The 27,475-nt window shown below is 40.8% G+C and overlaps 1 protein-coding gene across 6 annotated transcripts; it reads right to left on the reverse strand.

The window, feature by feature from the left end:
* Window positions 1-1,192: 1,192 nt before the first annotated feature.
* On the reverse strand, window positions 1,193-26,212 carry larp1b (La ribonucleoprotein 1B). Of its 6 annotated transcripts, none has more exons than XM_031750928.2 (19): window positions 25,402-26,212; window positions 22,970-23,031; window positions 21,454-21,510; window positions 20,403-20,628; window positions 17,606-17,779; window positions 16,849-16,974; window positions 16,528-16,696; window positions 14,201-14,345; window positions 13,792-13,969; window positions 12,794-12,981; window positions 11,573-11,932; window positions 7,236-7,347; window positions 6,829-6,998; window positions 6,340-6,446; window positions 5,521-5,681; window positions 5,222-5,366; window positions 4,349-4,458; window positions 2,281-2,408; window positions 1,193-1,965 (listed from the first exon to the last, which is right to left on the reverse strand). In XM_031750928.2, exons 1-19 carry the CDS (start codon window positions 25,772-25,774, stop codon window positions 1,693-1,695), a joined length of 3,264 nt encoding a protein of 1,087 aa, XP_031606788.2. In that variant the 5' UTR covers window positions 25,775-26,212; the 3' UTR covers window positions 1,193-1,692. The 6 variants fall into 6 exon arrangements, with proteins under 6 accessions (XP_031606788.2, XP_039459458.1, XP_039459459.1 ...); XM_039603524.1 differs by having other exon boundaries at window positions 5,521-5,678; window positions 7,236-7,350; XM_039603525.1 differs by having other exon boundaries at window positions 6,829-6,995; window positions 25,402-26,211.
* Between the last annotated feature and the right edge of the window lie 1,263 nt (window positions 26,213-27,475).

The following is a 27,475-nucleotide window of genomic DNA, read 5'->3' on the forward strand; positions in this document are numbered from 1 at the left end:
TGTTGTATTTATCCGTGACACCTTATTGCCGGTCCGTGAAAATATTGTCGGGCATAAACCGGTCCGTGGCGCAAAAAAGGTTGGGGACCGCTGATTTAACTAATAAGTGGAAGATCTCAGTTTCAATTCTGAGAGGAGACACAAATCTCTTTTGGGTCGCTTCAGGAAAGGCACCCGGTGTAAAAATCTGTCAAATCAAACAAGTGGAACGACCCGCTGTGGTGACACCTTGTGAATGAGTGAGTAACTTTATCACCTAATTTTGTATTCAACATGACCCGAAACAAAGAACTGACACTGTGAGCTCGTCAGGAAAGTCCCAGAAATTTGATTATGTTCATTCATTCAAGTGACTTTCTCAGTCCTGGATGAGCGATGAGACATTTCTCCCACAAAAAAAAAATGCTACCTCCAGATGAACACATTCAACCTCCTGGGATTTGGCCAAATCCAAGGGCCCTTTTCAAATTAGACGTCTATAGGACCATACATTTTTGCAGCCACAGGTATCGCCCCCTGGTGGCTATTTAAAACAAATCGTTTTAGCTCTTTTCTCCATAAAGACAAAATTTATCTACTTTCATTGTACCCTTAATGACGAGGTTTGATACCTCAGTATTTATTAATAAAGACGTGGTTTGACGACCATTAGAATAGTTTGCGGGTTTCTCTGAGGGTCGCTGCATAGGCAGAGACCACCTTCACTACCTTCTATTGCACACCCAGTCATCTTGTTCTATAAGCAGGCATGAAACATGATAGGAACCACTCGGCTCCGACAAGAGCATCAAGGGTTACTTCGAATAGGCATTAAAGGGGTTAAGAGATAAAACACTTCCACACTGGCTTCACTCTTTAGAGCTAAAAGTTGCATCCTTCTGTTATACTGTCTATGGTTTAGTGTTAGCATGGTGTATGTTAAGATCATGCTCGTTCTTTTACTCTCCATGATCATATGTACTGCATTAATGGAGCCAAATTCCCAGAGACTGTGCTTTTCCAGATAGAAAGGAGCTAAAAGCAGAGCCTTACAGACAGACGGTGCTGCAATAATGGACAGAATGGGGAAAAACATGTAAACCTAATCTAGCAGACCCCCCAAAATAAAATGATAATATGGGCACTTTAAGACTCAACTTTGATTGTCATGAGAAAAACAGAAGGTTACATCCTCAGGAAAAACACAAAAACAAACCTGCAAGTGTTTAATTTTAAACACATCTGAATCCCAAATCATCAATTAGGAAGACTTTTTAAAAAAGCAGAACGCGGTCTATTTTAATGAATGAGAAAGCTTCCGACATCCTGCTGTATCCGATTAGTCACACACTGTGTGCAGTGTGTGTCATCTTGGCAAACTAGAATCACAGTTCAACAGCCCTATATAGACCAGCGCGGTTTACATATTGTAGAAATCAAAGTATTTGTTGAAGAGTTTGGCATCTGAAAAGGCAAAATGCAGGGAATGCATTTATTTTTGTAAACGTTATGAGCTGTCAGGTGAACACATTCAAGCTCGCTGCCTATGCTTTTAAATGAAATGCACTGATAAAAACAATCAAATTGGATCAACCACGCTCAGTCTCTCTTCACACCCAAGCAGTTTGCCTCTGAAATGAATGAGCGCTGAGCCGAGAGCTGCAGCCGCCTCACTTTGCTTCTTTTCAAACCCACGTTTACAGGAGGAGAGCTTCATTTATTTGGTGCACCACTTTCCTTCTTCCCAGCTCTGGCTTCTGTCTTCTTGCTCTGTGCAGATGTTGTCGCTGCTGCTTTCTGGGCTTTGTCTTTGGGTGTGGTCTGTGCAGCGGCGGAGGCTGAGGCAGACTCAGCTGAAGTGCTGGAGGATTTGGAGGCCTGCGCGGGCTTTGAGGTAGTGTTGGAAGGATGTCTCCGACGCCTCCCTTCATCCCCAGCCGAGGACGAGGTACGCCTCCTCCTGCTGCCATCGTCTCCTATCGGGGGCTGCAGAGAGTAATCACAGGAAAACAAAGCGTAACTACGTGTGGAACAACAGATCACTCACGAGGTTTATTTTTGCTGAGGCCAGATGATACAGTTCAATGACTCGACTTTGCGCAGGCGCAAACTGAGTAGCTCAGAGTCTGTTAGTGTTTTAATATGAAATAATGATGTTTGAATAATATTATATGCTGGAAATACTAGCTTCTCTTTTCATTAATAATTCATTTAGGCCAATAAAACTTGCAGGTAAAGAGCACTCTAGTGTGGAGATAACATCAAGCATCCTTTCAAACGTGTAAGCCAGCAGACACTCACCACCACCCTGAAGTCCTCCAAGTTCTTGAACTGCGAGAGGTGTTCCTGCAGCTTCAGATCAATAGGCTGGTTCTTTATCTTTGAATATTTCAAAAAGGCCCAGAACTTCTCCAGTCCATACAGCTGACCTGGAAAGGGAAATGCAAGGAAGAGCAGTTTCATTCAGTGTTAAATTCTAGGTAAAATTCAAATGCCTAAATGTAGGCAATATTTTTCTAGTCAACTTGTATCAAAAGAAGAAATATTGGAAGTGTATAGATCCCAAAAGGAGCTATTGTACTTGTTTTGGGACAGATGGATGGCTAAGGGGGAGAATCATTGCAGGGTGGGCGCAGGATGAATTTTTAAAAACAAACAAACAAAAAAACAAAAGAAAGCTTGGACACTGCTAACATAATGGACAGGCTTTTGACGGGGCTCCCACACAAACGCAAAGCAGAAGATGAAGCATCACCAAATATGCTTATAAGCCCAAAACTACACCATAAAGATGTTTTGTTTTTCTGTTATTTAAAAGAGGTAGTGGTTTATTTTATTGCAACCTGTAATTTATTGCAGTTAACTTTTATTTGTTTAATTGTTTACAAAAGATTTGAGATGTGAAATAAATTGCAATAGAGTTTCTAAACAAAATATGGGTGTGTGTGGTTGGAGGGTGTGTTTGTGCCGGCTGGGGGGGGGGGGGGTTGTAAAACAAAGGGGGGCCTAGCAAAAAAAAAGTTGGGAAACCACTGGATTAACTGGTTTTCCATTCCAATTTTGTACCTCCTAATGTGCATGGTCATTGTCATAGCAATGCGTCCGAGTGTCCTGTGACGTAAATGCAACATAAGTGCTACAATATTAGTGGGCAAGAATATATCTGTATGTATACTCTGTCTGTGGCTTTTCATCAGACTCGAGGACCACGCTGCCAGGTTGGAAAAATGGCAGTTTTGAGTTTCATGAACAAGGCGCTCATGATGCCACTGACCAGCCAATTGGTGACATGCAGTCTTGCTTGGATCGCTTGGAACTCCGGCTGAGCACTAAGGTACTAAAAAAGTACCAGGTACTATGACCTCATGCAAAACCCTGAAAACCGTGGTGAACCGTGCCGAGTCGATCTGAGTAGGTACTAATGCAAAATTGGCTTAAGAATTGGAGCCCTGTGTAAATATTTATAGCGTTTACTGCTACACTGTGAGTAGAGCAGTGACAGAAAATGGAGGGGGAGAAAAAACAGACTTGAAAGTGAGATATCAGTTAGGTCTTTAACCTCCTTGCTATGTGGTTCCATCAGATATTTGATGGGCAAAGACTGCATGTAGGTTATAGATTATCATTCTGTATCTGTCTGTATGCAGACATGCCTACATGCTCAGTGTTAGCTTTTTAAACAAGGGGTTCTCTCATTAAATGTGTTGGAAACATGCTGCAGGTAAACTCATTTGTAATCACCTAAAACAAACTCTCTAAAAGACTCTAAAAGTCTTTGAGTAAAACTGAAACCAATCTTGAGTGCTTGCTAGAATCGGAATCCAAAGTAGCCGATTTAAACAGCTCAGATCTACTTTGGTCTGAAAGCCAGCTCTTTTAATTTAGTCTGCTAATACTGGCTACTTGCATTTTCATTAAATGAATATAACACAAATACTATTAGGGGTTAGGTAAGAGGGAATACACGCGACATGTACTCTAGCAGAATGTTTTTTCTAAGTTTGGTTGAGTCTAAACAAAAACAACCACAGTTTGTTTGCTTCACTGAGTCACACAGTGTTGAAACAGACTGAGAAATCTACATTAATGCTCTCTTCTCTTTACACATTTCCACATTAAGCTGAGAGGATCAAGTGAACCAAAGCTAAGTCACATGTTGGCCTTCTTTAGCATTTTTATATTTAATTATATGTAAATACTAAATATATTAATAGAATGTTTAGAATTTTGGTGTTTTTATGAAGCATTTATTAACTTCTCACACTCATACACGATCACTGAATATGGGATTTATTCAGAAGAATCTGCTACATTAGTGAAAGCAGCAGCTGACATTTGGGAGAGCCTGTTTACATTTCATGTTTATTACCTTTCTCAAAGTCTCTGAGGGTCTCTTCTTGAAAGTCTTTGAACAGATCTAATCTGAATCTCTTCTCCAAACCGTAGCTGTAGTATCTGAACAGACACTCCAATCCGTACCTGCAGGGACACAACAAACACTTCCCTTCACTCTGAGTTACAAGCAAACAAATATCACCGAGCTTCAAACCTTGCTTATAGAGGTCAGTGTGTGCACATAATGATGCAACTGCTTCGTTGTCAGCGCTGCATTTTCACCCAGCCATTTTCTCACAGTGCATCTCCAACATTTCACAACAATGGATTCCCTTCTCTCGTGGATTATTTACAGCTGTAAGAAGCTGTCAGAGGAACCAGACAGACAAGTATACTGGTTTCTGGTTCAGACAGGGTGAGCTCCAGCAGGAAGAGACAATGAGGCTGCTACACCCTTATGCTACAGGCACTTTCACTTCAACAGGCAGGGCTGAGCTACCCACTTCTTTTAACAAGACATTTAGGTTTGACTGGTGTATAAAAAGCCCTTTAGATTGACAACAGAAGCAGTGTTCACCTTTAACCTCATGCTATCGAACAATGACACTGCTTAAACCTGCAGGCGCTTCAATTTCTGAATAACATCAATAACATCAATGAGTCTTTCAATCTGTGGACGTGACTTGTTAATGCTATCCAGAGTCACTATCACGACTATGTGAGACACAAACACAAAAAGCGCTTCAGGGCGTTTTTTTTAGGGTGTGGTTGTGTTTGTGGATAAGTGACACAAACAAAGCAGTCTGTGTCTGCTGTTTGCTTCTCTGCAGGCTTCATTAATGAATGACATTTACTTCTTATCCCTAGGGCACAGACACAGAGCTCAGGATTTAAATGTCCTCCTCACCTGTAGTTGTCTTTGGCATCTTCTACAGCATACTGTTTGAACTCCTCATACATCTTCCTGTTGAAGTTGTCCCTGAGGAAGAAGGACCAGAACCTGAACAGAGTGTTCATCTCCTGAGATTGGCCGATCCCCAACCGTTTTCGCTCTGAAGGGAAAAATCAAGAACAGGAAACAGAGATTGTGACCATTTCTTCTTGTTTTTGGTACTTCTTTCTCAAAGCTTTTAGTATGTGATGGTGTACTAGAGCTGAGGGGTACTTAGAAGCAACATTTGTGGGGAGTTTTAGAGGTCTCTGTACCATTAAGGCACCGTCGGCGGTACTTGTGGTATCCCTGTTGAGTGAAGCCATTGTCCCTCAGCAGCTCATGCGATGGATGCCAAAATTTGGGCAATGACTGAGGGGTACAGCCGTAACTTCCTGATAGCGGGGCTCCTTCTGATGGAGAGGCGTTGGAGCTGCTGTGGAAGGATGGAGGAAAAAGAGATGTTTGAGAAGCAACGGGGAAACATTTAGTTGCCAGTTTATTAGATAAACCTAACTAAAACAAATCTAGACTAACAAAACAAAAAGCCAGATTTTTGTCTCATTTCTGTTTGAGGTGATAATGAGCCAATGGCGACAAAAACCCCAAAACAAAGTGTGGAATTAGGCTCAAACATTCCTTACCAAAAGTTGATTTTTTAAATACTTTGTGTAAATCACATTAGCACCAACTTCTTTTCATAAAAAGGATTATATATCAAGCAGTTGTTCTGCTTGACATATAATGGAGAATGACTGGCGGGGTGAAATGAGGAAGTGCTCCTTGTGGGTTCTACTTTTTGCTCATCACCTGTGAGGCACCATCAATGCAGCCATAAAAAAGAAAATGTCACTGACATAGCAGCTCATCCGGCTCATGAAACACTTCTCTATTTAATTCCCACAAAACAACAAACGTGACTTTGACCTGGAGACCCATCAGGTGGCGATTGTGTGTGTTTGACTCAATTCTGATCGTAGGAGGAGCAGCGATCCTTGTATTGGGATGGACGGTGCCTTGCCATAGCATAACCACCTGGTCCCTTTGGCCAAATGAGCAAAAAACCAAATTACACTAAAATGAAAAAGTCAGACCTGATGGACGCAGAGCGCGGTCGGTGTTCGCGAGAGTCCATCACCCAGCCTATGTGAGCCTCCTGGGGAGGGTTCGAACTGTGGCTCGTCTTCTTCTTCCTGGGCGTCTGGAACAAACATCAGGACAGGACACTGGTTAAATGAGGCACAGGGTGGCTGTGCTGCCTGACATTTTTAGTTTGTTTTATTTGAGTTTAAGGAGCGAGGAATGATATATTCACTCAGTATTTACATATTTGATCTTTTAAACCAATGTGATACCACAAATAGAAAACAGGCAGCCGCTGTTTGTATTTGTGGGAGTGGTCACACTCTTACTGTGTTAGGCACATGTGAAAAAAAGAGTTGGGACAAACAATGACAAACAAGGGAAAGGAAAAGTTTCACCAGCAGGCCTGCGGACAGACATCAATCCATCTGTTGAGATGAAGTCTGGCAGATAAAGAGGAGCTTTGCTACTCCTTGTATGTACGGACACAGAGAGCTTACCTGTCCATCGATGGCGCCAGTCTCCTTCATCACGGGGTAGAAACGTGGTGTCTTGTTGGGGTCCTGGCGTCCAGGGGTGCGAGGGGTTCTGGGGGTCCGGGGTTGGTGAGCTCTGGGCGACTGTGGGACCATTGTGGGCACAGAACGAGCCAACTCTGCTCCACTGTCTGCTGAGAAGCCCATCATTCCCCCCAAAACGTTATTCATTTATATTTACTGTCAGGTAATTATCTGATTATTTCCCATCTTTATGTTTACAATGCACAAAAAAAGCCCATAATACAAACAAAATCACATCCTACACTAGCACACCAGTGTGAGGGGGGTGTGGTTTCAACTGCAGAAGGTAGCAACACAGGATGCTCGCTCATATGATACTGGCTTCACTACAACTCTACAAACCCCACCTGGCATGGGAAGAGATGGGACTTCCTGGTTTGAGTCAATGGGGGCTTTGGGGGTGAGAGTGTCGAACTCATCTTTACTGATGACGTTCAGCTTCTTGAAGTTCTCCACTTCCTGCTGGGGAGCAGAAATGTGCCAAAAGGGAAAAAAAAGAAAAGAAAAAAAATGAAAAGAAAAGACACAGAGTTAGATAAACACTGATCATTACCATTTGCACTCCTTTAACATGGTCTGGATTTAAAATTGAGATCATCATCATCTTTTATCGAAGCAGAAATAATAAATGCTGCACTTTGAACTGAACACAGATAAAACAAAAGATCCTGTTGATAAGGTAACAAAAAGCATAAGAGATGAGCTGGAGGCTGATATTTTTTTAAGCTCTTAAAACAAAGTAATATAATTATTGATCAAACTTTAAAAAAACAAAAAACAAACAAACAAACAAACAAAAAACTCCTGGGAACCAGAAGAGGGTAAATTATGGAGCAATTCACTGAGGCCCTGAAAACAATCTTCTTATTTAGTTGATTTCCTAGTGACAGATCTCAATTTTAAATCAGATTAATCAATAAAAGGATTTCTGCACTTCCCCTCAGATACTACATTTGGATGTTGCAAGGCTGTTTAAACTGATAACAGTTCACTATGGTGGTAAAAAACACTCACACATCAGCAGCTGCAGCCATGCAGGCCTGTGTGACACACAGCACATGTGTCGCAGACTTTGTACTTTACACGTCAGCATCAGACAGAGGGGGAAGAAAAATATGCAGGTGGCCTTGGTGCATGTGTGCTCAGGCAAAACATTTCCCACATGCTTTATTTATTGACCAACCCTTGAGCCCATGAATGAGCTGACCCCGTTGAAAACGTTTTCACAGAGCAGTTTGAATAAAGATTCTTATAGTTGATTCTGCTTTTGTGGTTGGCTTCATTTGTCATTTTGGTCACCGTTATACCAGCAAGCTTTCACTTCTGCTCTGATTTTACACCCCCAGTTTGTTGACAGAGGCAGGATTAAATGATTCTTCCTGAGTGTAACACATAAGTTTTTGTCTTTGTGAGTTGTGGACGGCTCTGACGCTGCCAGCGATGAGGTGGCAGTGTGTGAGAGTTCTTGATGTTTAACCTGCTGCTCTAACTGTTTGGTATTAAAGGTCAACTAATGACTCTTACTCTCTCCTTTCATTTCCCCTTTGTAGACCTTCTGACCCAACACTTCTCCACAGCCCGTGCATCAACTCCTCATCGTGCTCCTTCTGTCCTGTTACTATTAGTGGAGAACAGAGACCGTTCTCCACTAATAGAAATGATGACATCAGTTTTTCTTGTAAGTGATTAGCTGATTACAGAAAAGTCATTGATAATTTAATTCAAATTTTATATATGCATGCACACAAATCATAGACCCACTTTCTAACATGCATCTCAAATTTATTTGGAACAGTTGACCTGATAAAATAAGCATTTTAAATGGCTAGGAAAATGGCTCTGTCTCTTAACAGCCAAAACATGCAATCAAGAAATGTATCAGTTCACCAAAATAACATTAACAAGCCTACTTCTTGCAAATTACAAACTAAATTACTTTGACCAGCATGCATTTTATATGGATTTAAATAACAATCACACTTCTGAGTACAATGAGCTTTTTTAAATGTGTTTCCACATTAAACATCTTCAAATGATTTAAGTCTGCTTCTGTTTTTTCTTCCACTACGAGAACACCCTTCATATGCTGGTAAAAACCAAGCAGACATTTCTGTTCTGTTCTGAATCCATAAAAGTCTATTTTCACCTACTGATCCACTTCCATGCAACTGAAGGTTACATCATCTATGCTGATGAATGGGATCAAAGTGTTTTTAACTGATGATGTGATTTATGGTGACCTGCTACTGAGGTTTGTCCATCAGCATTATACGATGCTGTAGTGTTGTAAAACCTGAATATACACTGGTCCTGTGCTATAGTTCTGTTCTAATGTAAGGCTTGCATAATGCTGTGTGACCTATAGTCAGAGTCTGTACATGCACTGTATCCACAGAAGAGGCAGCTTTCAAAAAGGAGGTCACTGAGCTCTGGAAGCAGCTGTAGTCTGGAGGCTTGTATAGTGGACAGTAAATGGTGCATTTATTTTTGTCCCTCCTCTGCACAGTGTGAGGTTTAACAGCTCTGTCACAATGTCTTCATGTCAAAGTGGCATGAGTGCCAGTAGTGCTTACGCTTTAAAGGAAACCTACAGTTGAAAGCAACCAAGGGCTACCCCAATGCTCCAGAGCACCATTCAATCATATACTGTCTATATATCCACTGTAGTGTATGTGCAATTGTGTTTCCTGCTGTATAACAAAGAAATTTAAGACTCAGTGCAACATCACAATGATCATCACTGAAGAGGTGCTGCAGACAGTAATGGTTATGAGATATGAGCCCTAATGCAACCATAGCAGAGTGCTTTGTGTGGTTTTAAGGACCCTGGTCAAACGATTACAATACAAGCATACACAGACTCATTTTTCAGCCCAGCATTAGATTTCTGATCCATCATGTGGCAGTCTGCTGGGTCATCTAGTACATTTCTTAGTGATTTCCATATCAGTGATCTGATCACAATTTTTACTGATCAAACTGCATCTTTAAAAGAACAATGTGAATTAGAACACAATGCATAAAATTCAAAGATGAGCACTTTTTTTTAAAGCAGGACTTGTGAACTGTGGAAATACAAGAAAACTCCCCTGGATAAATTCTTCAAAATCAAATCTGGCAGAAACTGAGGATTCACTGATAATGCCAAAGTTTATGGTGACTTTCTGAGTCAGCACATTGGACCAATAAAAACACTTCTGGTCTCTTTAACTGATTTCTTCATTGACAACTCCTCACCTATTTATTAAAAAAAATATGAAGGCTGGAAGTTAACAGACGGATGCTGACACGGTTGTTTGTGCCTTTTGGGGCATTTCTGCTGCAACTACCTAACAGTTTATATCAAAGAAGTCTGGGCTCCAGGTTTGCTGAGTCTATAGCTTCTACCCACTGGCTGTGCATACGTAGTATAGCCTGATCTGTATTAACTTCTCAAAGACGTTTCTATTCCACAGAGCAGGGTGGGTGCACTTAGCCTTCAATAATGCATAAATATGTCTAATTTTTCTCTCAAGCCATCAAATATTGTGACAGTGATCGTGACTGAATAACTGATAACTGGATGCGATGGCTTGATGCACACCAGGTTTTCTCACCCTTTAACTTTTGTAAATATTACAATATAAGTGGATGTTCTTATTTAATTAATTTTCAGTTTTGGTAACAACCTATAGAGTTTAAATGTGATCATCACATAAAGCCCACTACACCAGTCAAAATTCAGAAGAATTTCATCCATGCAACACCAGAACGAGCTTAGCACAAATCCTGGAATGATAATGAGAGAGCTAACTTAGCATCATCCAAAGTATTTCTTAACAACTGCAAAGCTGTTTCAGCGTATAAAATCAAGTTAGAGTCAATGTTTCCATGGATATTACGTTAGAACTGAAATATGCAAACACATACGAAACTTGAGCAATATTCTGTGAATAGCAGCGAGATGCAAAGGCTGGTTTGTTCAGGCATGATTTGCTACGCTGTGTGCTGTACGTGCACTTCTGTACTGGGTGTTCCTTTTCTAGTGTCAGTGCAGTGTTTTTTTAAACCGCTCTTTGGCAGACCTGCTCCAACATGCTACATGATGACTGTAAGACTTTTTTATTAGCTGTCAATTCCAAGCAGAAAATGCTGCGTACTGATCTAAAAGTGCAGGTCGTCTGTGTGTCCAGCAGGTAAAAATAATTTTCCCCATATGAGAATATTTGATCCATACATCATGTTCTACACCAAAAACATTTGGTGTAGAAGATAATGACTTTATTTTGATTTTTTTTAAAAAGGGAGTTTGAGTATTTGGTGTGGTATTTGAGTCATCTATAAACTTTTAAAATAGATAAAATATACAGCGCTCACTGATGCTATACGAGTGCATTACAGTCTAGCCTTTAGGCCAGGGGTGCCCAATCCCAGTCCTCAAGAGCTACTGTCCTACAGCTTTTAGATGCATCCCTACTCCAACACAGCCGAATCAAATGGTTTGATTACCTCTTCTGTATGCCACCAAGTTTGGCAAAGGCCTGATAACAAGCCATTCATTTGATTCAGGTGTGTCTGACCAAGGATGCATCTAAAAGCTGTAGGACGGTAGCTCTCGAGGACTGGGATTGGGCACCCCTGCTTTAGGCCTTTAAAATCCACCATTAACGTAATGTGTACAGTATGATTTTCACGTTCGTCTTACCTTGATGCACTCGATTGGCTCCTCCCCCTTCCACAGGTCCTGTTCGTAGTAGTACAGCCCGTCGTTGATGGCTTTGGCCAGGTCGGCAGTAATCTTAGCTCGGGACTCGTGGTTACCTGTCCGATCCCCACTGGGATGCTTACGGAGGTAGGGTGGAGTCTGGGTGACGATGAGGATCTTGTTCACATCCTGGTCATCCAGCTCATAGTCCGAGTCGTCCTCATCTAAACAGTCTGTGAACTTGTTCTTCCTGGCCGCCATCTGCTCCATTTCCTCATCAAACATGAAGTCCAGCTCCTCCTGGTCGGGCTCTGCCAGTGGAGGAGGCTGCTGGCTGGGAGGAGGCGTTTTACTATCCCCCTAGACAACACAGTGAATACAAAGCCGTTAACAAAGGAACAGACAAGACCTGCTGGAAACGAGGTGTAAAACCTACACATAATAAATGTGATTAAGCCATCCAATTATATTAGCCAAACACACAGTCCAGAGTTATACTGATCCATCATTAATAGAATGTTTCTTACACGCATTTCTATTAATAATGTTATATTAAATAACAGAAATACATCTATGAATAATCCAATTCAGTTCAACAGCATCACCAACTGCACACTCCAAATACAACCACAAGGTTCATCGCCACCATCTCTCTAAAGCATAAAATCAGAATTATAACTTTGTGAAGGACTTAGCTGTAACACGGTACAACTAATCCCCTATTAAGTTCATTTGTGAAGTAAAGAAACAGACATGCAATATTTAAGTGAAAAAGAAGCACATGGAAGAATGAGCAGAGGACAAGCTTGGATGGGTGAGTGCTGGAGGAAGTACTCAACTGCAGAGGAAAGGCAGTGAGGTTGGAGCGATGCGCAGAGAGAAGAGCTGGCAACGCACACTTCGTCACTGACATACTGCCAGGAAAAAGATGGAGGAGATGGGCAGAAGGCGTTGACAGTAAACACAGAGGAAAGGAGAAGAGAAAAATGATGACATGGTAACAAATGAGAGACAATGGAAGGGATGAAAGATGGAAAATATGTGTGACAACTTTTAATTTAATGAAACCTGGTGAAGGAGTGAAGCATGTGTGTGCCCTTCTAGTTCTGATTGTTATGGCCATTACTTCTACCAGTTACCATAGTAACATACTCAAAGCCCAAAATTAAAGCAACCCCAGGGATGAGGGGAGTGGCCGTTTCACCTTTTTGTACTCCCTACCTTTGCTTTTGCAGAGGGCTGCCTATGACGTTTCTCAACCTGGATCCAGGCGTCAGGGTCGGGCTTGGGGGCGAGGGCATCTTTGGAGTCATCTGTGGCCGGTAGAGATTCCTGGCTGGAGAAGCCAGGGTCAGCAGAGTCCTGAGGCTGCACGGGATCAGGAGGAGTCGCCTTCACAGGTGATGAAGCTGAAAACCCCGACACATAACACAGACACTCAGTCAACCTTGTACAGAGTGAAAAAAACAAAAAGCTCAAAGCAACATAAAACTGTGCGTTTAATCTCAATACCAACAACTCAACAATAACTGATATTAGAGAAACGGAACTGTTTTTGATGACTAATGGCAGCCTTGCCTGTTATTAGTTCAGCTTTGTCAGCTAGTTTACAAAGTGTCCATCAAAAGCTGTTTTTATGACACCCAGACAGCGTCATCTTAATTATTAATTTTTTTATTTTTTTTAAATTCATAATCATGAATGTTTCATTTAGCATGGAAAAATAAAATAATAATAATTAGACTGAATTAATCATTCAAGCATGCAGATGATGCTTTTTTACACCGTCAACAAATCTCATGATTTCAAAGCCAATCTGTCTGCTGTCTCTCTATCCACTGCGATTTATACCATGCTTGTGCTTCTGCAGCCGAACCTCCCAAATATGTAGGTTCATTTAGTAAAATGTTCCAGCAATGTCATGTTTGTAGTGCCTTTGTTGGAGATCGCTTCCAGCTGCGTTTAATCCACATTTGCTGCTCAACTGAATATTTGGGGCAGTAGGTTGGTGAAAACAGAGTCAAAATAAACTGTGTGTTCATAGTTCACCCAGTGTCAAAGGGGCCGCTTAGCAGTGCTCTTTAAATATAACTTAATTTTTGTATAGCAAAGGGACACAACAGCCCAAAGTGCTAACATTCAATATATATGGGGTTTTGGATACACACTATGGATCAACATCATGAGATTTGCTGAGAGGATATCATTAGGATACTGACCGGAGTTTGTGGCATTGAGGGTCTGTCGAGGAACAAACTCAGGACAGTTAATGAGCTGGGAGAAGTCGGTGCGAGGGGAACCAACGTTGGTAGGGGTGGGAATCGGCCAACGCTCAGGGTCTGTTTTACAGCGGATCCTTTCATCGACCAGCTCCACCTCTGTGCTGCTCTTCAGAGCCTGCAGAGAAGGATTTAATCGCAGCAAGGAAAATAAATTCCAATTTCAAAATGCGAGATAGATACCAGAGCCAAGCATTAAAGTCAAGGCATGTAGTTAAGAATATAAGAACTTTTAGATTAGCATTGAAAAAAAAACATAATTACACACACACTTATTTTTAAAACAACGTTAAATCATAGCTTTACAGCCTGAGCACACGCAGCATTTACACTGATGATGTGATGCTACCTCAATGATGAGGCTGACGTCAGTGGTGAGGGCCTGCACTCTGTGGAAGCTGGCGATGAGGGAGATGGGGAGGAAACCCTGCGCGTCCATTTTTCTCCTCAGGAAGAAGTCTCGCTCCAGATTGTGGAGGCTAAAGTAGTACTCACTGAAAAGGAAGGAGGACACAATACATTTAATCACCAGCACAAATAAAACAAAGTTATTTAATAGTCCATAAAGGAGATCCGTAAAGGAGCAGATTGCCCATTTTGAAGTATTCTAGTGAAGCTGGCAAATTTGTGCCTGTGTCCCTGAGGCTCCATTGATTTCAGGAATCAGGAACTATTTCTGAAGAATTTACAATACTCTGTGTTACAGCAACATTTCAGTCTAGTATTGAGGTAGAAACCTGTAAGTCACCAATATAAAGAAGTATAAAAGAAATAGATATTAAGAAATCATAATTTCTTTTATAATCCTTATCAAAAAAAGACATAGTCTGACTTCAGCATCATATCTAGACTGGAAGAGCTCCCTGCTGACTGCCTGTCACACTATTTGAAATCACCATGGCACACTTTAGTGCCCACCCTGCAGGCAGTAAGTAGCCAGAGTAACGTCGGCTGAGTGAGCAGCCTGAATAACGCTGAGTGAGACGAGAAAGGAGAAGACAAGAGTGGCCTCTCTATCCTCCCTCACCCACTCTTCCTCCCCTTCTCACCCTCTAACAGTTTTTTTTCCACGGTCACTCCTGGGTATAATTCATCTCCTGTCCCCTTCAAATCACTCAGACTATATTTAGGATTTCACCTCACCATCCAGTCTGAACAGCAATGAGGCCAAAAGTGTCAGGCAGACAAGCAGTGGACACTGCCCCCTGCAGGCCACCCTGAACCCAGATCACTGCCTATCATACATGTACTGAGACATCCTCACCCCTCTTCTATAGAAGCTTCTCTCTCATCTCTTTCAGACGTTATTTTTGATCACACTAGTATGAAAAATTCACTACAGAAATAAAGACAGACCTTCATGAATTTATGGTCTTAAACTGAGTGACTTTTAAAAGAATACTCGAGGAAATGTTTTGAGGAAATAAGAGAACAACAAAATCAGAAAACACTTCACTTACTATGTTACACAAGGGAAGGAAGAACAGGAAATTTAGCTTTAACGGTGCCTAAAAGTCATTACTGACTATGAAAATGTGATTATTCATATAAAGACACAAACTGAAGAGGAAAATGTATATAAGATGAAAATGAACCATGTTAATGTTGAGTAGAAAGTGGCTGCAGACTGGCACTACAGCCCCTGGCAAAATGATGAAATCACTCGCTTTTTTATTTTGTAGCAAATAAAAACACAGATCTGACACACATCTGTTTTGTTTAAGAGCTGAACATTATACTGCATGAACAACTGTTCAGAATTATTTTAATTAATGGCTTTTTTTCAACAGATGAAGTCGAAGAAAAGGAATATGGACTCGCCCCAATTAATCTGTTGAGATGTGGACTTCACGAATAAAAAGAAAGACTCATCATCATCTTGATAGATGGAGCCTGTCATGGCCCATCACCTGAGATCCAACTCCACATCATAAAGAAAGGAGGGAATTTGGAATATTTTCACGGGAACAGCACCAGACAAAAGTTTAGCATCATCTCAGCAGCCAATCATCACTTTCCTCCCATCGTCCACAGTTCACAGTTGTTTCTCGTTAAACCTCCTGACATATTGTTTTCTTCCATTTAGGTGTTTGTACTGGTTTTCTTTTTGGCTTTTCCATTTCGTTCAGCACATTCCTTTCAGTTCTGCCACAAACACTGCCTCGTATTTCTATCCATTTTTTTGTTGTTGTGCATTTTATGTTCTCAAGTCATGCAGCTTTGAGTTTTCTGTCCTGATGCTTTGGATTTCACGATGATCTACCCATGCATGTTCCTCTTGTAACCTACCCATTTTGTTTGTACCTGTTCCAAATTTTAGAGGCAGCAAACATCCTTTGCCACACTCCATGTTGCATTCCCGTCTTTAAGGAATACTATTATTAGTTCAACTAACATGTCTGTGGCAGGGATGCTAAAATTGGCGAATGGATTGCTTTGCATAGTTGGACCTGCTCTGGTTTTTGTTTGAGAAACGCAAACAACAAAATGACCTGATTTCCCCCCCCCGCTTCTACTTGATGTGGCAAAAAAATATGTCATTGATTAAAATAACCATTTTTAAATTTTAATTTGAAGTACGCTTCATGAAGCTGGAACATCGCGCTATTAATAGTAAAAAGTAATAAGAGCCTCCGTAAGATAGGACAATAGTTTTTCCAGGTATTAAATTCTTACATTTGCCGTTTGATGTATTCCTTAAGAAGCTTTTCATCCACCGTGTACATCTGGAGTTTGTTGCCATCACTGTAGTAGTAAACCATGTTGGTGCCAAACTCTGCAGGGGCCTGAGCAGAGCCATCAGATGACTGAGAGTCTCCAAAGTTTAGAGGGTATTCATATCGCCCTAAAAACAAAACAGAAGGAAGAAATAATGGCATATCAAGGAGAGAGAACACTTCAAAAAGCTGGATTTTCTTGTCTTTGACAGAAATTGCATTGCTGATGATTCTGCTTCCAATTTATGTGTGGCAATAAATGAAGAACACTAGTCTGCACCTCGCCCACGACCTCTTCCGCGTCCACGTCCCTTCCCTCTTCCTCGTATTCCTCCACGAACACTCCCACCGTCGCTCCGGATGCTTGTAGCATCATCGCCAAAGTCCCGCGGCTCTCTTCGCCAACCTATGAGCAAGAAAACATACACTCATGATCAAAGCTTAAAATTTCTTCCACGTACTGCTGAAGGGCATGAACAAGAAACTCAATGTAAGAAAACTGCTATTTTTCAATAATTTGTGGTAACCGTCTAAAGCTGCAATATAAAAGTTGTAAATAAACCCTAATAACAGCCAGATCATCTAAACTACTTTTTGGGGATGACAAAAGAAGAGCTACTTTCAGCACAGATGATAAAAACATAAAAATGTCCGACAACATCCAGTTAGCTCAACAGCTTTATAACAAGCAGCAGCAGCAGCCTGTTCTCGTAGCAGAGATCTGAAACCATTTAATATTTGTTTTTATTTGCAGGAAAAATTACAAACATTTGGTTTTGTTGGCAATTTGTATGAGAATAAATGTCAAAGAAGCTTTAAAACATCCATCTGATGCCAAATTAAAAAAATGAGTCATGCTTTCATTGAGCCATGCAGTAGGAAAAAAGCCATGTGGACACTAAAGACAGATGGCAGCTTGCTGAGCAAATGTTAAAAAGATACCAGAGAGATAAAGAGCAAAGCCAGCCCAGCGAAGTGAGGAAGAAAGAAAAAGACTGAAGGCGTGAACAGTAAACAGTGAGCTCGTGGCCACTTACTCCTGGTGCTATCATGCGCCCTGTTATTATGGAGCGTTTGATTAGGCGACGTGAGGTCAGACGAGTCATCGATGGGCTCTGTGTCTGAGCGTGCTGGGTCCCTGCCGGCCGTCTTGGCATCATCATCCCGGGACACTTCCTCCAGCGGCAGAGAGACCCACTTACGTTTGTTACCTAACGATGATTGCACACCGAAAACAAAGCTTGTAGAGTTTTGGTCCAAAAGGGGGGGGGAAATAAAAAAGATCAAATAAAGAAATAAAGCTCCATGGTGACTAAAACTGCAGCGTAAACCTTTCATCATAGCAATGAATGACTACTTAATCGTTTTCCAGGTTTGTTTAGCAAATAAAGGACTTAAAAGTCTTTATTCTCATGTACCCATAGCTTCTAGAGTTTTTGGACTAATGCCCTGTACTCAGGTTTTGTAGCCACATAACTGCAAACCATGTGACATTAACTTGTTTGCCATTTTGGATGTGTGACGCTGTAGTTTCAGTGAATAATGCCTCAGTCACACAGGCCTAGAGACTAGTTGGTGTCCAGTTGTGACGTTGTGGCAGTAATGTCGATTCTCCAAGTACGTGTGGTCGCAAAACCCCCCCCAAAAAAACCAGGCAGGCATAGCCCATCCACACAGACCCTCACACTGACTGCCTGATAATGACATTTAGGTTACTGGGACTCAAGGAAACTGTAGCGGACGCGCAGACGCAGAAAGTATGATCCCCACCTGCCAATTACTTTCCAACTGTGGAACACAAAAGTGCAACACAAACCGGGAACAGAGAGCGTTTGCCTTCAGAGTTTAAGTTGCGACTCAGTGCTTCAACCAACAGGGTTCAAAAGGCACAGCTTCTACAAGGTTTTCTGTTTCTGATTTTTGTTGTACTTTTTCAAGTTTTACTACCGATCAGTTAGCAAGTTTTTGCAGACCAGTGAGCGTCTTGCATGCAAACCATGGACTACTGATTAAAGTAATCAGAGTTTGGTTTTGGGTGTTCTTTGCAACTGATTTAACATAGCGACTGCCAGGAAACTCCAAGGACCACTCACAATTGGATCGGAGAATCCACATTATTCCCTTGTGACAAGTGGTTATCAATCACCTCTTGTGGAATATGTGCACGCAAGAAATTATAAAGTTTAGAATTTTAGAGAAATTTTAACTATGGATAGCTGTTCATGGTAGGGCTGTGCGATATGACCAAAATCTCATATCCCGATATTAAGACATCTATCGTCCGATAACGATATAAATCACAAAATGTGACATTTTCTGTAAATTCTGTGAATCTCGGGCAGCTCGACTTGCGGGAAGTGTTTCCAGCTGGGCGTCGCGTACCTGGAGTCGAGTGTTTTAACTGATGCATGAAACGCTACATTTTTAGACATAAGTTGTAACGGCTGCTGTTTTCTTTGTGAGTATTTATTACACAGCGTGCTGCGGGAAAAAGCCTGTTCTAACGTTTGAGTCTAAGGTTTATTTTTTAGCACCTGGCGGCTCTTTTTTGCTTCTCATCCGTAAATACTCTGCATCTTTCACGTGATTCAGTTTATTTTGAAAAGTCTCAACAGGATCTTGAGCTTTATTGTGAAAGGTTTATGTGGAACATAAACAAGCGGACACGAGGTGGTTTTACCGTCGTTGTTGCTAACGACAAGGCATAAAAACAAGCGCTTGCCTGTCTGTAGTGTGGTTATATTAAATATAAGAGAAAGAGAGAACTTTAGGAAATTCATATAGCCACTACAGTGACCATCAAAATAATGAAAAAATATTGCTGTAAACAGTTTATTTTGCGACACCACGAAACAAACGATAGCGTAAAATGAAACGATAGACGTTTTTCTATCGTCATCCGATATATATCGTTATATCGAACAGCCCTAGTTCATGGAGTAGGTATTTAGTCTCTAGGCCTGTGTGACTGGTGCTTTAGCAAATCGATTTCACAACAATGGCAACTGCCATCAATCTCCAGCAAGCTCTTGTCAACTGGATGGGGGAAAAACTGTTTCCCTTGCAACTGGTGGTTGCCACATAGTCACTGGTTTGTCTCTAGGTCAGAGATTTTGTTGCTTCATTTAGCAGCTTTTTGGATCTCTATAGAACATATTTGTCAATTACTTCTACATAGTTTTGTTCTTTTTAACAATGTGATTTTAGGCATTTTGTACATTTTGCATTTTGTTTAATTTTTACCCCTACACTACACTTTGACTGTTCATTACTATAATGATTTAAGCCCAGAGTCAAATTTTAAATTATTGAAGTTTTGCGGCTGATTTAAACTCTATATTAGGTCAAAACATAGTTTAAGAATTTATTTTATTTTATTTCGAAACAAAACTTTTCACTTCTAGTTTAGAATTCGAGGAGTTAATGAAGGTGCTTATCTCTGAATGGCTTCCACAAAGACTGGTGCCTGTGATGTTTACAATGTAGGAGTGGATCATTGAAAGAGAAACACGTAAGATAATCACAGCAGAGCATGCACAAGTCTTCACCAGCCAGCAATTATCGAGTTAATACAGTTACAGACATGCTAAAAAATACAAATCATCACAGTCGAGTGAAAAACATGCATCTCCAAATTTGGAACTCAAGAAACATCTGTATGAAAAAAAAACACATTCTGGAGATGAATAAATTCACAAGACGGTGATGAAATGTGTGTGAATCAGATTCAATCAGGATTGTAGCCACTGTCATTAGCCTTATCCAAACCATTTAAGAGAGAGAGAAAGAGAGAGAGACAAAGCTTCATCTCATCAACGACTTGCTCTCCCATACCTCCTCTCTTCCTCAGGTTGGCACTCTTGGCGTCCTGTCCTGCTTTTGACTCTTCATCTTTGGTCAGCTCTCCCATCGGCTCCACCTGAGCCTCCTGGTTCTCTTTGCTCTCACCTCCATCATGGCTGCTCTCAGATTTTCTCTCTGGTCGCTCTCTTTTCTTCTCCTTATCTCTGCGCAAAGAGGGAGGCTTCTTTCCATTGTTGTTGAGGACATTTTGTTGTTGCTAAAATTTTAAAGGGGGGAAAATACCAGCTGTTAGTCACACCTTTATAGAACAATTTCAATTTTGTGGGCTTTTACTAATATGTTTCCTGCTCTGTGGACTTGAATTCTTTGCACAAGTAAGAAAATATACAATATATTGTTTTAGATGCAATTATAGTTTAATCTCAAGGCTTAAAAAAAACTGCACAACTGGCAGAAACAAGCACCTCATTTCCAACACTGTGACAATGACAACATTTTTAATAACTTAAATATTCTTCGTGATGAAAAACACATCAGTTGCTTCTCCAGTTAATCAAACTTTACATTTGAAGATTTTTAAGTATTTACTGATATTTTTGACTTTTCTGAATTCATCAGATCTTGAACTATACTGAAGATTAAGTGCTGGAGAATCAATCTCTCAAAACAGCAAAGATTGAGGAAAAGGAAAAATCTAGAGTCCCCTTAGTTAGTTATATTTTCACCGCTGTCGCCTGTACTATACAAAACCTGAAGTAGTTGTTAGAAGAACCTGAGGTGAGTGTAAAAGTTTTCACAGTCAGCTGAAGACCTGTTTCAGCTTCATCGGGTTCTGAATCACACATCTGACCATGTGAGATCAAAACCAGAATACCTTTTCACATTTTATAAGACAGCCCCTTTTTTAAAACCTGCACCAACCCTCTGCAAAGCTACACCCTGAACACTTCAGAATGCTTCTAGCGCTCCACCTAGTGAGCAGAAATTGGAAAAATAAATCCGTCTTTGACACGGCTAGTAGAAGCAGCAGAAAACAAGCTCTCATTGCTTATAAAAGTAGTTGCATTCACACATTTTATACCTCTTTGGCCAGTTCTCCAGGTGTAGGCCAGTTTGTGATGTCACTGAAGTCACTTGACTGTGAAAGAGGAAGAAAGACTGTCAGCTTTCAAAGGATGATACCTAATGATCAGAAATCTTTTCATTTGATTTAACATTGGGTGGTCCGAGCAGGTAGCACTGAAGTGCCCAGCACTGAGAAAAAGGAGGTCAGCGCTGTGTGTGTGCGGGGAAAAACTGCAAACAACCATGATAAACATAGTGAGTCAATTTCCACTGCTGAAAATTCCATAAATTTGGACAAACTGATATGGGATCAAGGTTAGGCAGACAAAGGGTACACACTCCAGAAGTGATGAGTATGGTGGGCAGAAAAAATAAACACAAACTCAAATGCTGATTTCTCCAACCATATCCATTCTACGATATGAAGTGCATCAAACAGAAAGTCAACTAACTTTATCCTAAAGGGATTCAGGCTTTTAAACAAACCCTGCTCTAATGCATGTGTACTGACCGAAAAAGCTTCTGTTCCAGTTCATCCCAAATTATTGTTTTTGCGACACGATACAACAAAAGGAGTAGCAGTCATTGGAGGTAACAGATCATAAGCACAGCAAAAACAAAACACAAAACTCTCTTCATATGTAAAGAGTGGCGAATACAGAAACCGGGCGTGCAAGAAATACTATTTAAAGTTATGAAACTACTTGTTACATTTTTCTTAACACATATGAAGGGGCCAGGCTTCAATGCATTTAACATCAGTTTGCTTATTTTGTGTATGACTACCAGAAAACATTCAGTAACTGTGTAGTAATGATAATATGTGGTCCTGTAGAACTGTCAGTATGACCCTGATGAGGAAAGGTCTGCAGGTTGCATTATAATTCCTCAGGTTACATAAAAGCCCACAATATGTGGCAAAAGCATGAATAGGTAAGATGGTATGTCACACTTTAAGCACATATAATAGTATTAAAAACACAGTGTATCAATCCTCAGTGGAATTAAAGATCCACTGAGTGGATGCACTACTAAACACTTCCCCTACTTAACAATCATAATATGTATTTTTTTTTGGTCAGCAAACATGACCATTTTATATACGATATTATTTTCACATAATCCAAATCCCTTCTAAATATGAACTTCAAGTAACTGCAGTGGAAAAACTGGTTGGAAAAGCAAACAAAAAACCACAGGTCAGCAGCTTAAACCAGCTAACAGGCTATCAGCAGATGGTTATTTCCCATTCTAAATGTCAGTACCTACCAAAATCCACAGCAATGAAATGTGAACATGTGATCATTTTATAGTGGTTTATTTGCCATGAAGAAAAGACTACAAGCAAAAACATCGCTCTTTATATTAGCTGAGACATTCAACAACACTTTGTGGTTACTTTGCTGTAGAAATAATTAGTAAGATGTGGCCTTTTTTGTGCTAACTGTTGATGTATACCTCTTTCGTGACATTTTCAAGACTTACCTGAGCAACTATGGACATTAAAGAATAGAAACGTAAAAAAGGATTACCTTGCTGGATTTTCTCGTTCTGGGCTTGGTGGCGCGGACGACTTTCGGAGCATTTTGCTGATCTGCGGATACACAATCAATAACTGAGAGTGAGGTCATTATGTTTGACAGACAGGAGAGGACTAGATCCAAAGGGTTTCAGTCCTTTTCAACTCTCTGAATTTAAGAAGAGCTTTGAGGAAGTTTCCGATTGAGAAAGGTTGCTCAACACTGGAGTTAAAAAGTCGAGTCATCTACTCTTGCATGCGCTGCTCTGCTGTGTTTGAACACCATCGGATATTTCTGTCAGTACAGAAAGAATAAATGTGCTCCCCCCATGGACTAAGTGACACGACTTGTTGAGGGTGTTTTGTGCACAGGCAGCACCAGCGGTATGTGGCTGCGTCTCTGCAGGCTGCTGCAGCCTGGGAGTGGCCCACTGCAGCCTGACAGCTCCTATCAGCTCGACAGAGGATGGTCAGATTGATAAGAGAAACAGGGACGAGGCTTCCATATGAATGGGTGTATGCCTGAATGAGCCTTCAGACATCCACCCACAAGACTGGTTGTACAGTGACGCTGTAAAATGATGCCTGTGGTCTTGCCAGAGTCGTGCGCTTAAAATATAGCTCCCTCTTGGTTGCTCTGCGCTCTGACACACATTCACAACTCAAATTTAGCTGAACGGTCTGAACTCAAGAAAGCTGTATTTCAGAGTCGACTGTCACGTGTACGATAAAATAAATGCGATCACTCAGTGACCAATCAGCAGCCTCATCAGTCAATCAAATGAACTGTTGATACTGAAATGATCAACTGATTATATATTATAGAGAGAAAGGTATTCGATTCAGTTGTGATATCTGATTATTAAAAGCAGAGCTAAAAAACAGATTACAGACAGACTTGTGTTTAATATTACTCCTCATGGCTGGTCATGAACCCTACATCCTACATATCCCACAATGCTTGATGGCTTCTTTTAACTAAACTTTTCCTACCTTCTAGACCTCCAAATATCTTAAACTTTACTACCCCCACCCACCGCCATTTTTTTAAATACAGGCTTTCAGCATCAAAGTTGATTTATTACTAACACTAAGAGGAATCAGTTAAACTTCATGTGCACCATCAATGACCTGCTACTTCAGTATTGTTATTCGTCAACTAAATGTCTTTTAGCTGTAGCTTTAAATGCACAAAAAGATCACTGTCTTATAGAGCTTAAACTCTTCTGTTCATTTTTAGGGTGTCATTTGATTCTGTATTTTGTCTGAGTATCGGTTTTCATTCTTTTCATTGTTTCTGTGTGCCCTGTACTGTGTACAGTTATGTGTACTTGTTATGGTTGCCACATTACATGAGTAAATTAAATAATAAATACGAAACAGATTTTAAGAAATGATCAGCAATCAGGCAAAAAAAAATTCATGACACAAAAAAATGACCCATTTGTGTCACTATAAAATTAATATTATGTGGTTTGCAGAGTAATACTGGCACTGGGGAGTATCTAGAAAGGAATGAAGGGTATTTTGTTTTGTTTTTTTAAAATCAACTGACAAATTAAATGTAGCTCCATTTGCAAACCTCACTTTTTTCTCCATTATTTTTTAATATCGAACATACTTGAAGCTTATCAATGTTTGCCAGACTTGGCTCAAGTGACTTATTAAGTCTTTTTTTTTTTTTTTTACTAAAACAAACGATTTACTGGTCTCACTCATAATTGTTCGATTCTTTCAAAATAAATATAATCATTAGATTACAACCCTGTCCCGTTTTATCTTATCCACCTGTTCAGCCACTTTATTCTGATACTTCTGCTTTACTAGTGACAGTGAGGAGCTGGCTGGCCGGTGGGAGGAACTGCAGACAGACAGGCCATTGGACATGCAAAACGTGCCTGTAGAGCAGCAGGAACAGTTAGCCAGGCTGTCTTGGCGCTTACTTAATTATTTATTTGTTTGTTTTTAGAGTGTCAAGCATGTAATCACGACATTAAGAATGATTACGTCCCACATTCAGGTTTTCGTGTGCTTTCACTTCACAGACACCAGCTCTGACCCTCGATCAAGAGGGGGGAAAGCAGCACGAGAGTTAGCTGGTAGTGGCTAAAAGAAGTAGCAGTTGTCAGCAATCAACACGTGGTGCTACGGAGCAATCCGAGCACAGAGGGGGATGGGGCAGTATGCCCCATCAACATCTCTCGACCGCGCTGACATTTAAGTTATGCACTCCATTCAACTCTAAATAAGCCTAAATGAGATATGTCAGGGCTGTGCAGCAGAGATTAATGTTGATTTCTCTGCAGTGGAGCTGCTAAAATGCTGCAAAGCAAAAAACGTGTTTAATAGCTGCGGCTGCAGAGGGAGCTGTGTGGCCAGCTGTTACCATATTGCAAAGTTTAATCTGTCTTAATACATGAATTTTTTTTTTCAAATCCGTCTCACCTTTGTCTTGGGAGCTAGAGTTGGTATTGCTGACCGGCACTCTGCCCGTGGTCCTTTTAGTCCACGGGTTGACTTTCGGCGGAGGCGCTTCAACAACTTTCTTCTTCACCGTCTCAACAGCCGAGTCAGCGTTACTACTTTGGTCGTTTTCTTTACAGTTTTCTTTGCTTTCCTTTTCTATATCCGCTGGGCTCTTGGGAGCCTCGGAGTCGTGGCTGTCCACTAGTTGTTTTTCCAAGACTTTCTGCCCCTGATCTTGTCCTTTGTCCAGGCGAGCACCCTGGGACGTGTTTTGGTTCTTCTCCACCACTCCGCTCGGGCTGGCCGCTGTCAAACCCGAGTCAACCTGAGCACACTCAACCTCTGTGGACATCCTGCTAGTTTCCTAACAGCGCACAGTGTTAAATCCAGTGTGAATTGTTGGTCCTTGCTCTCTTATCCCCAAGAAAAGTCGTGAAAAGCTCAAGGGGCGACCACATCCACAAGTTGAGGTAAACAACTTCTGGGCTGGACCTCGCTAGCCAGCTAGCCAAGTAGCTCTTGGAGCTAAGTCCTAGCTAGCTAGCGACCGACCATGCAGAAGTCAGCGAGCCCGAACTAAACGTTGTTGTTTTTCACTCTAGTTGACTGTTTCATATGAACAAATAATTACCTCTGAGTTTGTAGTTTGTCACCATGTAAACCACTCACACTCTATTCTTTCTCCAACGAGTTTCTGTAACTTTTTCTTTTAAAAGAACTACTACAGCGACCTCCTCTCTGGTTTCAACTCCACGCTACCAGCCAGGAGCTCGTGGAGCTACGCTGTAAACAGTGACTCTGGTGCCCCCAGCGGTCACGTACTGGTAATGCAGCAAATTTTTTTTATCATTAATTTATGTCACTTTAAAAACGGTATAAAATGGAATAAATGTGTATTGTTGTTGGTTTGATCTATTAAATCAAACCATAAAGGGCGACTATGTCACAAAATAGCAATGATGGATTTATTTTTTTTTCAGAGAAAACAATCTACACTTGACACACTTGTTCAAATATTTATCAAAAAGAACATGAAGGTAAAATGAAAGTAGGTATTATATCTTTAGAAATACTGTATAATTTAACTGTTCTTTCACCAGCATTCCCGTACTTTACTGTTCTGACATTAACTGTATAGTAGGTTTGTTCAATCTCTTTATTTTGAGTGATTTGGTGTCCTTAGTTTTTGCAAATCATTTTACAACAACTCATAGTTTTTTAATTACTGGATCGTTTCTGTAGCTCAGTGGGCATTAAACTCCCTGTCCATGTTCTAACTTGTATGAAATGTGCTTCATAAATAAAATTTGGGTGATTGTTTTCTATTGATCAGGTGACTGTGGAGGCCATTTGAGTACATTAAACTCATTGTCATGATCAAGAAACCACTTCGAAATCATCTGGACTTTGCGATATGGCACATTAACATGCTGGAAGCAGGCATCAGAAGATGACACACTGTGGTCATAAAGGGATGGAAATGCTCAGCAGCAAAAACTTGGGTTGTGGCACTTAAGCAATGTCCACTTGGTACTTAAGGAGCCCAAAAATGCACACATCACCATACCACCATCAGTCAGAACCACTGCTGCAGGATGAAATGCAGTAAATGCCTAATTTCTAAGCCTACCATGTGAATAATGAAGCAGAAGTCAAAACTTGTTCTTGAGGTCCTTAGGGACTAAGTAAAGCGCTATACAAATACAGGCTATTTACCATTTACAGGCCATTTGTGTGACAGGAGTGGTTTCTGGTGTGGTCTTCTGCTGCTGTAGGCCATCTGCTTCAAGGTTTTACATGTTGTACATTCAGAGATGCTCTTCTGCATACCCTGGTTGTAACAATTGGTTATTTGAGTTGCTGTTGCCTTCCTATTTGCTTGAAGTAGCCTGACTGTTGTCTTCTGATTTCCAGCATCAACATGATTTTTCCACCCAGAGAATCGCCGCTGACTTTTTTTTTTCTCAGATCATCTCTGCAATCCTGCAGATGGTGGTGCTGGAAAATTCCAGTACGTCAGAAGTTTCTGAAACATAGCTCATCTGGCAGCCAT

This window comes from Oreochromis aureus, linkage group 19, assembly GCF_013358895.1.
Source record: "Oreochromis aureus strain Israel breed Guangdong linkage group 19, ZZ_aureus, whole genome shotgun sequence".
NCBI classification, from domain to species: domain Eukaryota; kingdom Metazoa; phylum Chordata; class Actinopteri; order Cichliformes; family Cichlidae; genus Oreochromis; species Oreochromis aureus.

What these genes read in the sequence shown, in the direction of transcription:
- larp1b (XM_039603523.1), bottom strand. Translation starts at nt 25,774, where the DNA reads ATGTCCACAGAGGTTGAGTGTGCTCAGGTTGACTCGGGTTTGACAGCG. An exon ending in AGCCCTCTGCAAAAGCAAAG is followed by an intron (nt 11,933 to 12,793) that starts GTAGGGAGTACA and finishes TGTGTTGTCTAG; the next exon opens with GGGGATAGTAAAACGCCTCC. An exon ending in GATGCCAAAGACAACTACAG is followed by an intron (nt 4,459 to 5,221) that starts GTGAGGAGGACA and finishes GTGTCCCTGCAG; the next exon opens with GTACGGATTGGAGTGTCTGT.